At 39.8% G+C, this 18,299-nt stretch overlaps 1 protein-coding gene across 4 annotated transcripts in view; it reads right to left on the reverse strand.

The window, feature by feature from the left end:
• Positions 1-754: 754 nt before the first annotated feature.
• Positions 755-18,299, reverse strand: part of dapk3 (death-associated protein kinase 3) — a 38,093-nt gene continuing 20,548 nt past the window's right edge. For all 4 annotated transcript variants that reach the window (XM_060846270.1, XM_060846269.1, XM_060846272.1 and 1 more), the window contains 6 exons: positions 16,414-16,543; positions 11,475-11,523; positions 8,960-8,986; positions 6,068-6,220; positions 5,514-5,559; positions 755-4,112 (listed from right to left, as the gene is read on the reverse strand). In XM_060846270.1, the coding sequence (XP_060702253.1) occupies positions 3,570-4,112; positions 5,514-5,559; positions 6,068-6,220; positions 8,960-8,986; positions 11,475-11,523; positions 16,414-16,543 (948 nt within the window). In that variant the 3' untranslated portion in view covers positions 755-3,569. The remainder of the gene's footprint in view (positions 4,113-5,513; positions 5,560-6,067; positions 6,221-8,959; positions 8,987-11,474; positions 11,524-16,413; positions 16,544-18,299) is intronic.

The following is an 18,299-nucleotide window of genomic DNA, read 5'->3' on the forward strand; positions in this document are numbered from 1 at the left end:
CCTTCCCTTCTTGGCTTCCCTCCCCATTCATCCTATCAGCTTTGATCTTCCCCATACTCCTCCCTAACGTATTTATTTAACTACTCATCACCCCATTTTACCCGATGCTCAAGACATGTCACATCACCAAGCCAGACATCAGACTGCACTGACCCCTACTGAAGCCAGGCTGCTGCTGACTCAATGGCCCCACCTCTTGCATACCTGTTCTCCTCCCATTCTCCATTGTCTCTCCCATTTATAGATTAAGTTGGCCCTTTTACAAAGCTCGATCCCCCTGCACCCAATTCCCATAATTAAGTTCCCAGCTTTCATGGTGCAACAGTAGTTTTTGATATTCATCCACAACCACTGGTTGGTTAGCTCAGTTCACTGGACAACTGGTTTGTCATGTAGACTGATAGTAATAGTGTGGGTTCAATTCCTGCACTGGCTGAGGTTCAGTGAAGGATTCTCTGTGACCTCTCACCTCTCCTGAGGTATGATGGTCCTCACCCATCATCTCTCTTGTCTGAGACAGCAGCTCTATGGTCTGGCAGGACAGCTTTACCTTTATACATCCAATAAAGGAAAAACAACATTCTATTTTTAAAGGTTTATTATAAATGTTAAATGTCCAAGTATCAAACAGACCTTAATGATCACTTTCAATGTGGTTATAAAATGTCAATATATAATGTCAGATAATAACATATTAGTGAATGAAGACAGGTAACTGCTCTGTAATGAAGATAATCAAAAAGCAAGAAAAACATACATGGGAAAATATCTTTAATACATGCACCTTATATATAAAGGTGTGGTAGCATAGTAAACATTCACAAAATGTGCAGGCAAATTGGAGCTGAATCACAGCGATGTTCAGTTCAAATCTAAATACCTTATAAAATCAAGCTGGACCCCAAACCATCATGTACTTGCTCATGCACCACTCCCACCACCAGAGAAAACAGTTGGCATCTTTCATTTATTATACAGTAATTCCTAGTTAAATGGAGTGCTCGAGGTGTTTAAATCTGAAATACTTATTAAAAATAATTGCTCCTACAGAACTTGGGTTCCTTTCAACAGTATGCTGGTGAATTTCACTAGTTTATTTTCTCTCATGAGATGTGGTATCATTAGCAGCACTATTATTTTTGCCCAAATTTCCCTTGAACTGCACAGCCAGTTAAACAGGGCAACTCAGAGTAAATTACAGCACTGCAGATCCCGAGTCACATGTAGGACAGACCAGGTGGGGCCAATCGATTTTTATTAATTGGATTTAAACACTATGATGATTTGCCTGTCTCCCATCATGGGGACGACACACACACACACACACTTATGAAGCATTAATAAGAAGCTCATTTCTAAGTTGAGCAAATGGAACTCACTACCACATGGAGAGGTTCAGGCATATGATGTGATAGATAGCCAGATGAAGTACATGAGGGAGAAATAAATACAGGGTACACTGACAGAATTAGATAAAGTTGGGATGAGGCTTATGTTGTATAAACACCAGAGATCCAATAGGTCAAACAGCTTGTTTCAATGTTGATAAATACCACTGAATTAAATAAATGCCTGTTACTTTGTTAACAAAATTACATCGAACTTGGTTACTATTTTTCCAAATAAAAATTATCCAAATAAGCTTGTGCAATCATTTAAGCAATCAATACAATTCAAATATTAAATCTGATTGTTTTATGAAAACAAAAATATGAACATCTACTGAGGTTCTTTAGCCCAGATTTTATAGGTGGAGGAGGATCACAGGGAGAAGGCAAACAGTGGCAAGAACAGACTGTGTGACGTTTAGTCGTTAACAGAAATTTACGCAGTGGCCTTCACTGCCTGAAGTGAACCCAGTGGTAAATGACAGTCGTAGCAAAGTTCAGGGGCTGTTTACTGACAGCAAGGAAATGCGAATTCAGTTCCTTACAATAAAACATTAGCTTAGTTACCGAGTTCTGTGGAAATCCATCACAATCTTTGCAAGTGGAGTCTGATCATTCATCTAGTAAAGAACTCCCTGAATATACTGGGGCAGGAGAAGTCTTCTAAATGAAGCTCAGGCCAAGTACATAGAGGGACAAACATTGGGTTCTCAGCCAGTCACATTGTAGTTACATCCTGAAGAGCCAGTGGTGGCCTGACTTATCTCCCGCTGCTTTTGCCAACTTCTGGCAAGATTTCAAGGAATAGGTCCAGCTCCAATTGAACCCAACATGCCACTGCATCGATGGACAATTACAAGAGCTGAAGTTCAAAAAATTTATTGGGGCTTCTGTCTGACCCACTGAAGATCTGAGCTATCAGGAACAGATGATTTAACTGAGTTAAACTTATCTAGCGGGCTTAAAATCAACAAGGAATTACAGGAAACCATTGCAGGTCTTTCACAGGAGATACTGAATCTGATTTAGTAATTTGTAAACCGTTCATTAAAGAGATAAATGTTTCATTCTCAAATGAGGTACCCATTCTATTCCGATGTCTGTTTGAGATACTATGGCGAGGGCAGATTTCAGAAAGCACAAGATCACATACATTTGTGCCAATTCTGTCATATGTAACTGCTACTAGTATAACAGTAGTTGGATTTGCAATTCTTATCTGATATTTGATTATATTTCAGATCCACTAACTACACTTGCAGTTTTAACAGCTGATAAGGTGGAGTTTGTATTTAAAAAAGCAAGTATTGGTGAAATTTCATTATTTTTCACAACTCCGTAAATAGAGTATGCTCTTAACTGTTCAATAACAATTTGCTTTAAGTGATAGGAACATATTTAGTTACTCTTCAACCCCAATCTTCTTCAGTAGTCCCTCGGGATTGAAGATGACTGTAGGTTGTTAGGGATGGAGATATTTAAGTTTAATGTGTGCTCCCAGGGTCTGACAGACACACCAGGGAGTGCCTGAAGGGTGGGTAAATGGGGTTTAGTAGATTGTTGCACTCCCTCTGGCACTTCAACTTTGTCTCTGCAGACTTCCTGACAAAGTTACATGATCTATCTGCTTGCTTCCGAATGAACCTTCTCCTTTGGTCAGCCAAAGATCAGGGTTTCCAATGAACCAATAGGAATCCCGATGGATATATGATAAGTTGAAAGAGGTGCTAGTGAATGGGAGGGATGGAGTTGTCCAGAGTATAGCAACTGACTACCCCCTCCTCTCCATCCACCTGTTCCCAAATACTGAGATGCCCACATGAAGTGTGGCTCTGTCCCCTGGAATCACAGTGGTCTCCAGTGGATGGGAATAAGCAAAGCTCACCAGAGAAACACAACAGTAGCAGGGACAAGGCCAACAGCAGCATGCAGAACTTGTGGTATCGATGAGCCTTTGGAAGAACCATGTTTGTGTGATGTTTTCAGAATGGAATGTTATTGAGATTTGGCAATGAGCCCAAGCTTAAATATGGGACTGGAACAAAACTAAGTTGGTTCCAAAGACTGATGTTCACGACAATAACTGAAGTAGTTCTGCAGCGGTCTTGTCCAATTTGGCTGGCTTCAAATGGATGATGAACTGGTTTGTAGGCGATTTCTTAGAATTAACAAAATTGTGAGCTAACGCATTCCTCCAAGATGACCATCATCACCAACCCCTCCTTGCATTCGCTCCTGTTCAACAGACATCAGGAGCTCCTCAACCCACTTCAGTTCTGCAGCCAGTGCATCATAGCGGGTTTCCAGCTTTGTGTACTTCCGTTTCAGGATGTTGGTGGACAGCATCGTCGATTTGACGTCATCTTGTGCCTGTTTCCTCATTGTTTCTGTTTTCCGCATTTCATTCTTAATGTGCCCAAGATCTTGGCTGATGCTGTCATTCTCTTCCTTGTACCAGGATTCCTTCTCATCATAAATAGAAACAAGTGCATCAATGTCCTCTTTGAAAGACTTTTTGTTTTTCACCAGCTCCTGAATGCTTTCATCTACTGCATTGATTTCTTCCAGAACTTTTGAGAATCTCTCAAAGTTGACATAGGTATTATTTGGAGGCATGCTGGAGTGGGACTTGATTGTGTATTCCTTGAGGCGGGTTGTCTTCAGTCTACGACGCTCTGGCTTCTTGCCATTGTCCTCACGTCTCACATTTCTTCGCTTAATAACCTATAGATAAAACAAATAGTCTGCATTAAGTTCACTTCTGAACCAAAAACGACTGAAGGAAATGTACCGAACCACACTCATCCGATACATGATACATGCCACAAACTGTTGACTACTTCAATACAAGATTTACAAGGACGTTGCCAGGGTTTCAGCTTTGGGAGAGGGTGAACAGGCTGGGGTTATTTTCCCTGGAGCATTGGAGGCTGAAGGGATACATTACAGAGGTTGATAAAATCATGAGGAGCATGGACAGGATGAATAGCCAAGGTCTGTTCTCCAGGGTCGGGGAGTCCAAAACTAGAGGACATTGGTTTCAGGTGAGGGGGAGGATTTAATAGGGACCTAAGGAGCACCTTTTTCAATGCAGAGGGTGATGCATGTATGGAATGACCTGCCAGAGGAAGTGATGGAGGCTTATATCATTTAGAACATTTTGATCCAGTTTGGTATATAAATAGGAAAGGTTTAAAGTGATATGGGCAAAATGCTGGCAAATGGGATTACACCTGTTTAGGCTATCTGGCTGGCATGGACGAGTTGGACCAAAGAGTCTACTTCCATGCTGCATATCTGACTGTCCTGGCTGGTCTACAGTCTTCTGCCCTACACAAACCTAAGCTACTAATTCCAATTTATCCGTTACCCTACATTTAAGTTCATCCTCACCCCTCCTCAACTCTGTCTATCCCTTGTGTACAGGGAACATTTCAAAATCAGCAGATGACAAACTTGGAAGCATTAGGAGCTGTGAGGAAGATAGTGTTGCATTTCAAGAGTACTTAGTGGAAACGGTAGACAAATGTCAGCTGAAATTTAATGCAGAGGTGCGTGAAGTAATTTATTTGGGTAGGATGAACAAGGAGAGGCATTATAAAATAAAGACACAGTTTTAAAGGAACTGCCAAAGCTGCGGGACCTGCAAGTATATTTTTACAAATCACTGAAGTTGGCAGGATAGGTTGAGAAAAGTGATGAAAGCAGCACAGGAATCCAGAGAGTTTTATACATTGGGATGCAGGGCACAAAAGGTGAAGACATTATAATAAACTGGGATAAAACACCAGTTCGGCCTCACCTGGAGTCTGCGTCCAGTTTTGGACACTGCATGTTTGGAAGGATGTAAAAAAGGCATGAGGGGGGGCTGCTGAAAAGGTGCAACAGAATGGTTCCAAGAGCGAAAGACTCAGTTATCTGAATAGATTAGAGAATATTCTCAGAGACCTCATAGAAGTGTTCAAAGTCAGGAGGGACTGAGCAGAGAAAATAGGGACAAACTGTTCTTTGCATTGCTAGGGCACCAATTTACCAGAATTAGTAAAAGAAATAATGGTGACGAGGAATTTTTTTTTGAAAACAGTGATTGGGATCTAGAAGACTTTGTCTATAAAATAAGGTTACCTTAATCCACGGATGTTCTAGACTGTCACCAATTGTCATTCTCTTCCTAAAAGTGAAAAAATATAAAATTTCAGAACAAGCATTGGACTGTGATATGCCCACACATTTGTTGATTTTCCTTCACTCAGACCACTTCCATATCAGGATTTCTCTCTCTGCCAGATATAAAAATAGCTCCCCCTCTTTTACTAGGCAGAACAACACTTGATACAAGGTCTGTCAAGTTTTGCCAGAACTCTAACTACTGGTGCAATGTGCAACCAACCAGAGTCATGCAATGGAGATGACCTTAAGCAACCAGCATCTCTGGATTGAAATTAAGCCAATTGTTCAACTGTAAGAGCACAATACATAGAATGCAGAACAGATCAAGATTGGAAGGTGGAAACAAGGTAACAATACTACAAATAGAATATAGCCAATTGGGAATAATCTTTTTAGAGTTTAAGGATTTACTTACTAAAGTAACATTTGAATGTTGAAAATAGTTCCTTGTAACTCATTTAATGCTTAGGCCATCCTACTGCAATTACTTTGACAGAAGTCATTCTTACTTGGGGTCTTTCACCAGAAGCCTGCGAATGAAGTCCTTTGCCAATTCACTGGTGTTACTGAAGTACTCCTCATCAAAGTCATAATTCACAGCGGAAATGTTTGTTAAGGTTTCTTGTTTTGTTTCACCAAGGAATGGAGAAGCACCGCTTAAACTGATAGTGGGAAGAAAAGACAGCAACATACATGATTCAACAGGCTAGTTGTTCAGCTCAAAATGAAGGTTAACTTTGGACCACAATTAACAATGTTCTATTATAAATACAGCAATCAATAATTACATCGGTTAAAACTTTAGCAATGGTGGAATCATCCATATGTAGGTCACAATTATAGTCAGAAATATTCACCTAGAAACAGATCATTTGGTCCAACTCACGCATGCTGACCAGACATCTGCCAGTATTTGGCCCATATCCCTCCAAACCTTTTCTATTCATATGCTCATCCAGATGCCTTTTAAATGCTGCAATTGTACCCCTCCACTATTTCCTCTGGCAGTTCATATCATAAACACACCACCCTATGTGTAAAAATGTTGTCCTCTGGATGCCTTTTAAATCATTTCCCGCTCAACTTAAACTTATTCTCTCCAGTTTTGGACTCCCCTACCCTGGGGAAAAGACCTTGACTGTTCACCTTATCCATGCCCCTTATGATTTTATAAACTCCTATAAGGTCACCCTTCAGCCTCCAATGCTCCAGCGAAAATGGCCCCAGCCTATTCACCCTCTCCCTATAGCTCAAACCCTTGAACCCTGGCAACATCCTTGTCAATCTTCCCTGAACCCTTTCATGTTTAATAACATCTTTCTTATAGTAGGGAGACCAGAATTGTACTCAGTATTCCAAAAGTGGCTTAACCGATGACCTGTATTGCTGCAACAAGACCCTCCAGTTCTTATAATCAATGCACTGAGCAATAAAGGAAAGCATACCAAACGTATTCTTCTCTACTGTCTACCTAAGACTCCACTTTCAAGGAACAATGAACCTGCATTCCCAGGTCTCTTTGCTTGGCAACACTCCCCAGGATTTTACCATTAAGTCTATAAGTCCTGTCCTGATTTGCCTTTCCAAAACGTAGTACCTTAGTTCAAGAAACAAATAATGAAGTACAGCAAAGAATATTATGAGTATTTAACAACAAGCTCACCTCAGACATCAAGGACTGAAGAAAACAACAAGATACATCACTATTTTATTCTACACAGGCAAACATAATACAGTTGATAATTGATCATCACATGCAGTCTAATGATTCAATACTGTTAAACCATGGTCTGTATTCACCCTGTTATGGCAAAGATTCAGAATTGCATCTTTATTTTTATTTAGCATACCCCACAGTCCATATCTGGTGCTCAGATTTGAGAATTATAGGATATAGGTTAGCAAATGCAAATCAACAAGGAGCACCATGCCCCTTCCTTTAAGTACATCTTTAAAGAGTGAAAGCCTTCCAGGTTCAACAATTGAGTTCAACTCCTTCAGAGAATCAAAACAAATTGCCAGAGAAACTCAGCAGGTCTGGCACCATCTGTAGAGGGAAAAGTAGAGTTAATATTTCCAATACAATGACCTTTGGAAGAACAGCTACTATCAGAGAAACTATACTTAATCTAATCAGTGTCTTCTTCCTTTTGTTATTTCTTGCTCAGACCCATATATATTCTGCATCACTTCCTGCTATTAATTCCTTTTATTACTAGAAATTATGCCATCATACTTCCCTTCCCATCTATCCTTTCCAAAATCACATCCCCTCATAACAATGGCTTCATAATGATGTTAGCCATTGACTGCATTTTGCCATTAATTCACTTACCATATATACTCATGTAGAAGTCAAACCTTTTAGATATTTTTAAAGGTTCAATTTATAGGGTCGACTAATAGTTTTATGGGGCTGAAATTATGCTGCAGTTCAAAATACTATATTATATTATTGGCAAAAATCGATTTGAACGCACAACTAATCCCAGCTAAAGAAGGAAAACACAATGAACTATGGTAAAAGTAATTACTGGATAAAAGAAAGAGAATTAAGAATAAATTACTGATAGGAAATTTTATTTATACATACCAGTACGGAAATTTAACATGTCAAAGATTAATTGAAATTCAGTAAAATCACACTGTTCAACATTGTCATGGCCTGGGAGAATGGCACACTCAAAATGAACCATTTCCTAAATTTTGAATGTGTAAGCGTCTTGACGTTTCCCACCAAATTCTTCCATTTCTCTCCCATTTTCTCTCATGTCGTGAACCTCAGCAACATTCACAAATTACTTAAAGAATTAAAGATATATGTAACTAATATATCTCACTTTCATTCCGATATGAAGGCACATTTAAAATGATTAAGTTTTTAACAATATTAAAGATGTATAGTGAACATAGTCTATCGGCACTTAGTGCACTGAGTCCTGGTCTGAATGAATGAATCGAAATATGCCATAGTAAACTACGTGGAAAGGGCGGGAGGAAAGAAAGGGAAAGAAGAGAGAGTGAAGAACCATTAATTTTACAATGTCTCCCTCTCTGAACCTAGCAGCCACTTTCTTAAAAATAAAGGTTTGTGCACGCTGTCCCTTCCTGCTTTGCTCTGGGTATCATCAAAACAATTGCCCTGCAATGTGCCAGATTCTTTTGTTTGTAAGCATACATAGCCCCCCTCAAACTCTTCCCCCTTCCAATTTGTTTAAAGCCCTCAGTCACAATCTATAGCTCCTAAAACACTTTGAAATCAGCTATGAATATAAAATCATTTCAATTGCCCGTGAAGAATGTGCTTTGACAAGTTCCAGCTAGATCACCTGAACTATGGGTTCAATCAGGCAATACAGTTTAGGAGTTCAGACATGAAAAAGCATCACCAGCATACTTACAGAATATAGGTGATGACACCAATACTCCTGCAATTGAAAGAAAAATAAATTGTTGAGTCTGGAACATTTTGCAATCCATAACACTCAATAATCTGGCAAATTCAGCACAAGGTTAGTGTGGAACTCAAAGTTAAATCAATAAAAACATGAACTTAAATGAAAGTTAAGATCTTACAATAAGCAATAAAATAAAATGACTGCACACACCTCTTTCCAAAGAGAGAGCAGAAAAATTAGAGCATTAAGTAAATCAATTTACTTTATTTTAACCAAGTAAAGCAATATTGAGATTACAGACAGACTTCCAGAAATCATTGACTAAATATATAATTCTGGATACAGTTGAACCCATTTTCAAAAGTCTTATATCTATTGTAAGGTTTGTAGCTCAGGTTGAGGTTTAAGGTGTAGGTTTGCTCGCTGAGCTGTAGGTTTGATATCCAGACGTTTCATTACCTGTCTCGGTAACATCAGTGGCGACCTCCAAGTGAAGCAAAGCTGTTGTCTCCTGCTTTCTATTTATAACCCTCCTGGATGGGGTTCCTCGGGTTTGTGGTGATGTCATTGAGGGGTTGATAGATGGTATCTAGATCTGTGTTTGTGTTTATGGCGTGCCAGGCCTCTAGGAATTCTCTGGCATGTCTTTGCTTAGCTGGTCCCAGGATAGATGTGTTGTCCCGGTTGAAATGGTGGTTTTTTTTCATCCGTGTGTAGGGCTATGAGGGAGAGCGGGTTGTGTCTTTTTGTGGCTAGCTGGTGTTCGTGTATCCTGGTGGCTAACTTACTTCCTTTTGTCCTATGTTGTGTTTGTGGCAGTCCTTGCACGGAGTTTTGTAGATGATGGTGGTTTTGTCCATGGGTTGTACTGGGTGTTTTAAGTTTGTTAGTTTTTGTTTGAGAGTGATGATGGGTTTGTGTGCTACTAGGATTCTGAGGGGTCTTGGTAGTCTAGCTGTCATTTCTGAAACTTCTTTGTATGGTAAAGTGGTTAGGGTTTCTGGCTGTGTTTGGTCTGCTTGTTGTGGTTTGTTCTTGAGGAATCTGCGCACTGTATTTTGAGTAGCTGTTCTTTTTGAATACATTGTACAGGTGGTTCTCCTCGGTTTTCCGAATTTCGTCTGTGCTGCAGTGCGAGGTGGCTCATTGGAATAATGTTCTAATACAGCTTTGTTTGTGTGTGTTGGCATGGTTGCTGCTGTAGTTAAGTATTTGGTCAGTGTTTGTCGGTTTTCTGTATACGCAGATTTGTAGTTCTCCCTTGTCCTTTCTTTCGACTGTGACGTCCAGGAATGTGAGTTTGTTGTCGGTTTCTTCCTCCTTGGTGAACTTTATGCTTGTGAGGGTGTTCATGTTAAATGTCTCTTCTATCTTCTTTCGTTTTGTGATGACAAAGGTGTCATCTACGTAGCGGACCCAGATTTTTGGTCTGATGATCGGTAGGGCTGTTTGTTCTAGACTTTGCATTACCGCTTCTGCTATGAATCCTTAGAGCGGAGATCCCATGGGTGTGCCATTGGTTTGTTTGTATATTATGTTGTTGAAGGTGAAGTGGGTGGTGAGGCACAGATTCCTCAAGAACAAACCACGACAAGCAGACCAAACACAGCCAGAAACCCTAACCACTTTACCATACAAAGAAGTTTCAGAAATGACAGCTAAACTACCAAGACCCCTCGGAATCCTAGTAGCACACAAACCCACCAACACTCTCAAACAAAAACTAACAAACTTAAAATACCCAATACAACCCATGGACAAAACCAACATCTACAAAATTCCATGCAAAGACCGTCACAAACACTACGTAGGACAAAACAGGAAGTAAGTTAGCCACCAGGATACACGAACACCATCTAGCCACAAAAAGGACACGACCATCTCTCCCTCGTAGCCCTACACGGATGAAAAACACCCACCATTTCATCTGGGACAGGCTAAGCAAAGACATGCCAGAGAATTCCTAGAGGCCTGGCACTCCAACCACAACATAAACAAACACAGATCTAGATACCATCTATCAACCCCTCAGAAAATGAACAGGAAATGACATCACCACAAACCCAAGGAAGCCCATCCAGGAGAAAGATATAAATAGAAAGCAGGAGACAACAGCTTCGCTTCACTTGGAGGTCGCCACTGATGATGTTACCTAGCCAGGTAATAAAACGTCTGGATATCAAACCACAGCTCAGCAAGCAAACCTACGCCCCACCCCTCTTATACCTATTCAAAAACAAATTAGTGGAGTGCAATATGGAATGTACACCTTATCTTAATGCTAATCTGCAATTAGGCTGCAAGGTCCAGGAAGTGAGCAGCTTCAGTTGTTAAAGCCCTTGTTTAGCCTGCTGAGGTACATGCTCAATCATTAATTACAAAAGAAACGGATGATTGTTAACAAACAAGAACTGTATTGTAAAGCCAAATTACTATCTCCAAGAGGTGAGAAAGTCAAGGAAAGGGAAGGGAAGAAGTGAAAAAGCAGGTATCTTTTAAGATAGTGAGTTGAACGTACCACATGTCTGCTTCTAAAGCCAAAGGTTCATAATTTACTATTTCAGGAGCTGAAAAACAGAAGAGAAAGGTTTTTAGTGTGCGACTATCACCAAGAACATCCCACAACAACTCTGTCCTAAACCTGTACAGAGGGATAAGAAAGAAAGGAGAGCAAATAATAATGATTGATAACTGCAATTGTTTTTCCTAAGACAACTATCTTGGATAGAGTCATTGGGATCCATGTAAAGTACTGTTTTATTTCTCACTCCTCCTAGCAAGCAGCAAGCAAAAATCCTTCAATTAATCAGTGAAATGTTGAAATGCCCCAGTAATTTCAGTCCGTTCAATGGGAGTTGAGAGTCACAGTCATTTACAGCACAGGAGTGGCCATTCAATCCGGAGTCTGTGCTGGCTGGTCCACAGAGCGACCTATCCATTCAACTCCCCATAGCCCCGTACATTTAATTCTTCAAGAACGCATCTAATTTACTTTTGAAATGGTGATTGTTTCTGCTTTCAGAAAGCTCATTGGCAGAGAATTTGGTTATTACCACTCAGTGTCATTTTTCTTCATATTCCCCTGGCTTCTCTTACTTGAGGCTTCAATGTCACCCAGTCCTTGCACTGTCAGCTAATGGGAGCAGCTTTTTCCAGCGGCTACTTTTATTTCAACACCATTTCATTTAATCTAACCTTGGAACTGAATTCTCCTAGACCTGGAAGCATTCTGGCAAATCTCCCTTGCACCATCAAGAACCTGCACATTCTTCTGAAACGGTGATGTTTGAACTGAAAACAATACCCTAGTTGGGGCCTAACCAATCTTTTAACATAATCACAACTCTGATCAGCAAATTAAGGCAGGAAGACTACATTGAGGGTGAAGTTATAGTGAAGGAAAGAAGTTGAAACTATTGTGCCTTGATGCTTAGTTTGATTTCAAAAGCAGCGAAGCGATGCAGGTTCAAGGATAAGATTAAAGCTGCTCATAGACATTCTGCCCACTCAACTGTGATCAAAATCTAAAATTCTTACCAAGGGCTAGGCGTGAATGCGCATTGGACAAAATATAATATACGGAGGAAGAACTTAAAGGATATAAGAGAGTAGTGAACTCAGGAGAGACATCATACAGTCAGTCGGTCAATCATAAAAAAAAATGGAAACAGCCCTTTGGCCCAACTCGCCCATGGCGACTAGATTTCCTAAATTGTGGAATTATATTTTATTTTGCTCAAAAAAATGCATGACCTACAGTCAATTCATGCAAGATTCTATAAACCCCACTTTAGAATCAGTCTGACTCAAGATGGGGACACAGGCAGACTTTAACCTCGCGCCTTTAATGCATTGTCTGAGCTGAGATGACACATTTGGTGAGAAAACCTGAGGTTATCTTAAGAATGTGACTTAAAAGATGTTCTGGGATTTACATAGTTAGTAACCGAAACTGGTTAAAGACTACTTGTTTAATATATTTCAACCACATCACACTATAAATTCTGTGTCGTATGGCCCTGCTCCATAACCAACTGATGAAGGAGCAGCGCTCCGAAAGCTAGTGCCTCCAAATAAACCTGATGTTGAGATTTTTTAAAAAACTTTGTCCACCCCAGTCCAACACGGGCTCCTCCAAATTGTGCAGAAGTCAGTTTCAGAATTTGCAGAGATCACAAAACTTTCAAGTGCTGCAAACTGAAGATAATGGAGTCAAACTTCAAAAGAAAACAGATTGGTGGGATGGATGAATAAATGTACAGGCGTGAAGTAATTAATTTTGGTAGGAAAAATACAAAGATTAGATTTTCTCCAGCATGAAAACAGACCCTTCAGCCCATAATTTCACACCGACCCTCCGAAGTGTAACGCACCCAGACCCATTCCCATACCCTATATTTACCTCTGACTAATGCAACTAACATAATGAGCAATTTGGCATGGTCAATTCACCTGGCCTGCACATAGAGTCATAGAGATGTAACTTCGATCCAACTTGCCCATGCCGACCATATATCCCAACCCAATCTAGTCCCACTTGCCAGCACCCGGCCCATATCCCTCCAAACCCTTCCTATTCGTATATCCATTAACGTCATATGCCTCTTAAATGTTGCAACTGTAACAGCCTCTACCACTTCCATTGCAGCTCATTCCATACACGTACTACCTTCTGCGTGAAAAAGTTGCCCTTTAGGTCTCTTTTATATCTTTCCCCCCTCACCCTAAACCTATGTCCTCTAGATTTCGACTCCCCCACCCCAGATATTGTCTATTCGTCCTATCCATGCCCCTCATGATTTTATAAACCTCTATAAAGGTCACCCCTTAGCCTCGGACACTCCAGGGAAAACAGTCCTAGCCTATTCAACCTCTCCCTATAGCTCAAATCTTCCAAATCTAACACCATCCATGTAAATCTTTTCTGAACGCTTTCAAGTTTTACAACATCCTTCCAATAGGAAGGAGACGAGAACTACATGCAATATTCCAACAGTGGCCTAACGAATGTCCTGTACAGCCGCAACATGACCTCCCAACTCCTGTACTCAATACTCTGACCAATAAAGGAAAGTATAACAAACGCCTTCTTCACTGTCCTATCGACTTGCAATTCCACTTTCAAGGAGCTATGAACCTGCACTCCAAGGTCTCTTTGTTCAGCAACACTCCCTAGGACCTTACCATTAAGTGTATAAGTCATGCTAAGATTTTCTTTCATAAAATGAAGCACCTCGCATTTATCTGAATTAATCTCCAAGTGCCACTTCTCACCCCATTGACCCATCTGGTCAAGATCCTGTTGTAATCTAAAGTAACCTTCTTCATTGTCCACTGTATCTCCAATTTTGGTGTCATCTGCAAACTTACTAACTATACCTCTTATGCTCACATCCAAATCATTGTGGGAGGAAACCAGAGCACCCGGAGGAAACCCATGCAGACACGAGGAGAATGTACAAACTCCACACAGACAAATGCCTGAGGCGGGAAATCGAACCCGGGTCCTTGGTGCTGTGAGCCACCATGCCGACCGGATAAATTAAAGGATACAATTCTAAATGGGATGCAGGAGCACAGAGTTGGGACATATGTGCACAACTCATTGAAGGTAGATTGAGAAATGGTTAATAAAGCAAACCAGATACCAAAATTTACAAAAGCAGTGTAGAGTACAAAAACAAGAAAGTTACAATAAAGCCGATACAGAATGCTGGTTTTGCTTCAACTGGAGTGTAGGGTTCAGTTTTGGTTATCAACTTTAGAGAGGGTGCAGAAAAGATCAATAAGAATAGCTCCAACAATGAAGAATTTCTGTTACGTAGATAAATTGCTTAAACTGGGAGTGTCCTCCCTGGAGAAATTCAAGAGGAGATTTGATTGATATATTAAGAGTCACTTAGTCCTATTACATGGAGACAGGCCATTTAGCCCAAACTGGTTCATGCCAAACTAATGTTCATCCATGCTAATCCTGAAGTAGTCATGACGAGTCTGGACAAAGTAGATAGGGAGAAACTGCTTCAGTTGGTGGAAGAGTTGAACCACAGGTCACAGATTTAAAGATAATTGGTAAAAGAAGCATTTATAAATACCGGAAGAAACATCAAAGCAGCGCTTCACACGAGGCTCCAACAGCACCGATGATGTTCCCTAGCCAGGGAACGAAACGTTTGCAGCAAAAACTTCCAGCTCAGTGAGCAGAACCACAACATTTATAAGGAAAAACAGTGATTTGTTAAGACCCAGAATGCACTGCCCGAGTGTGGTGTAATGGCTTTCATAAGAGAATTAGATTATCTAAAGAAGCAAAAACTATAAGGCTAAGGGAAGGGTAGCAGAGGAGGACAAGATAAGTGGGCACAGATACAAAAGACTAAATTACCTCCTCCTCTGCGGTAACCGTTCTTTGATTGTGTATACACTGATAACACCCAACTTCACTTCACCAACAACATTCTCAACTTACATTTGTCAAACTGCTTGCCTGACAGTCACAATTGACAAATTAAAATATTCTGCTACAAAATATTGCCAATGGCTCTGCTTTATCTTTCAGTTCCTTCACCACCTGCTCCTTCCCTGGCAACTAACTTTTAGCCAGATGGCTCACAAACCTGACATCATATTTCACCTGAGGTAAACTGCCAACCACACATCCCTGCCATTACTATGACTGCCTGACTAATCCACTGCCTCAGCTCACGTGTTATGGACACCCTCATTCATGCCAAAGTTACTTCACAAGTGACCAGCCCAGTCTGACAATCCAACTACCACTCTGTTGCCCATATCCTAATTCAGATCTAGTCTCAATTACCCATCAGCCTTCCGTTTTACTGACCTCTGCTGGTTTCCAATGAACAATACCTTGGATTTTAAAATTAATTTTAAATCCCTCTTTGCCTCAATGCCCCCAATATCTAAATCCCTCCAGTCCTAAAATCCACCGAGATATCTGTTCCTCCAATTCTAACCACTTGCACACCTCAAATATGAATCACATAGGAGTCGTGGCTCCAGCTGTTGAGGCCCTAAGCTCTGAAATTCTCTTCCTAAACTCTCAGCTTCATTTCCTCATTTACCTCCTTTCAGATTCTCCTTAAAACTAAGATTGTAATCAGGTTCCCTAATATCTTCTTTTGTAGGTCAGTGTCAAACATTACTTGATCATATTTTGAAGCATTTGAACACATTTTATTACATTAAAGATACTATCTAATTGCATTTTTGTTGTGTAATTGAACATGTAGAAATTAAGGAGCAGTACTTCATTCTGCGCTTGGAGCCTATTTCCCCATTCGTTTAAATTAGGAATGAAATATATCTTATGAAACAAATTCCCTGTCTGAGAACAAGGATTGCTGAATTATGTAACAGCTTTCATAATAAAACAAAATTAAAACAATTTACTAACAGCTAAAAAAGTCAGAAAGAATGCAGAGTAGTGTACTCACCAACAAATTCAGGAGTTCCAAAGATGTTTTTGAACTCATTACCATCCTCAATCTTGTGTGCAATACCAAAATCAATCAGCTTGATGCGAGGATTGGGGACATTTTTATCCAGAAGCATAATATTTTCAGGCTAAATAAAAGGAAGATTAAAGGCATTAGGAAAATTAATGTGGTATGTAAAACATGGAAGCAAGTTCCTGCATAAGAACACTAGTTAATTTCAGCTCAATCTTCTATAAAAGGTAGGTAAAAATGAAGACATTCAAACAACATTGCTTTCCTTCATTTAGCTGAAACTCTTCTTGAAGTACTGATACTTTAGATGATTCCCAAAACTCAAACATCATTAATCAGGGTCTGGATGTAAGGTATAATAAAACACTGGCTAATTAAACTTTTCAAAATAAAAATGAAACATTTCCATATAACTCAGACATGATATGAATATCATAAAGAGTATTAAAACATCTGAGAGGTGCAAATATAACTAGAAATGGATCGTTGTAGTATGTTTTTGGAGGGGTGGAAGAGGTTGTAAACATTTGCTTGCAGTTTGGTTTCTCTTGAGGGAGAGGAAAAGAGATATACACAAGGTAAAGGACTTATTTTTAAGATTTAGAAGGGGGCTAAAGGGCAACATTTTCACACAAACTATGGTTTGTATGTGGAGTGAACTGCCAGAGGAAGTGGTAGATGCAGGCTATATTATTTAAAAGGCATCTGGACAGCTTTATGAATAGGAAAGATTTACCGGGATATTGGCAGACAAATGGGACTAGTTTAGTTTGGGAAACTTGATCAGCATGGATAAGTTGGACCAAAGGGTCTGTTTCCATGCTGTATGACAGTACATTATATATATTATTATAAAGCCAGAAAGCAGAATCCTCACATCTATTAATACAGCTAATTATGTGAGTTTACATATTCATAATAGATGTGTATCAATTCAAAGAGATCAAAAAGGACAATCGAGAGCATTTAAAAAAATGCAAATGATACAAGAGACCCAATAGTCAGATATCTGTTAAAGAGAATGTTTTTCATTTAAACTTGTACAAAAGTTTAGTTGAGATAGTTTGTATATTGAGGGGTACAGAAATCACACATCTGGGCCAGTGGGTCTTATGGAAGCAGATTTTGGATTGACCAGATGTACATTACATTCTGGTAAGGCAGGTGTAAATGGCAGTTTTCAATTGCAACATTTTGTCAAACAAAGATGGCAACTGATTGGAATTTTTTTAAACTGTTGCTCACAATGGATGGGAGCATTTAGGCCAGCATTTATGGCAATTCCTAGTTTTTCTGAAAGTGTTGGTGAGTTATGTTCTTATGCACAGTTTACATGGTGTACATACATTCACAAAGCGGTTAAAGGAGGAAGTTCCAGAATTTAGATTCAGCAAAGTGATATCACTCCAAGTCATGGTACAGCATGGTTTGGAGAAGAACTTGCATGTGGTAAAGTTGTCCTTATTCTTCGAGAAGGTGGTTCGAGATGGGGTTGTCTAAGGTACCTTGGAGTGCTGCTGCAGTGCACCTTGTAGACAATATACATTGTTACCAATTATGGATATGATGTAAAATGTCATATCTTCAAATGTCAAGGTCTTAAAGATGATAAATAATGGACCAAGGTAATCAAATGAGCCAATATAGCTTTATACTGTAACTGAAAAATAGAATGGATGCACACAAAGTGACACTGAGATTAAGGTGGTTGATGGTCAGTCAGTTCTGCTATAATGTGGTAGTTCTGTTCTCATGCAATCCTATGTTATAAGAAAATTGCATAATAGCAGTACCATTTAAACTAATGGGGCTAGAATCATGTTATAGCCAATACGTGTTTTAAAACTTCACGCTTTAGAAAATGTCCCCAG

This window comes from Hemiscyllium ocellatum, chromosome 28, assembly GCF_020745735.1.
Source record: "Hemiscyllium ocellatum isolate sHemOce1 chromosome 28, sHemOce1.pat.X.cur, whole genome shotgun sequence".
Classification (NCBI taxonomy): Eukaryota; Metazoa; Chordata; class Chondrichthyes; order Orectolobiformes; family Hemiscylliidae; genus Hemiscyllium; species Hemiscyllium ocellatum.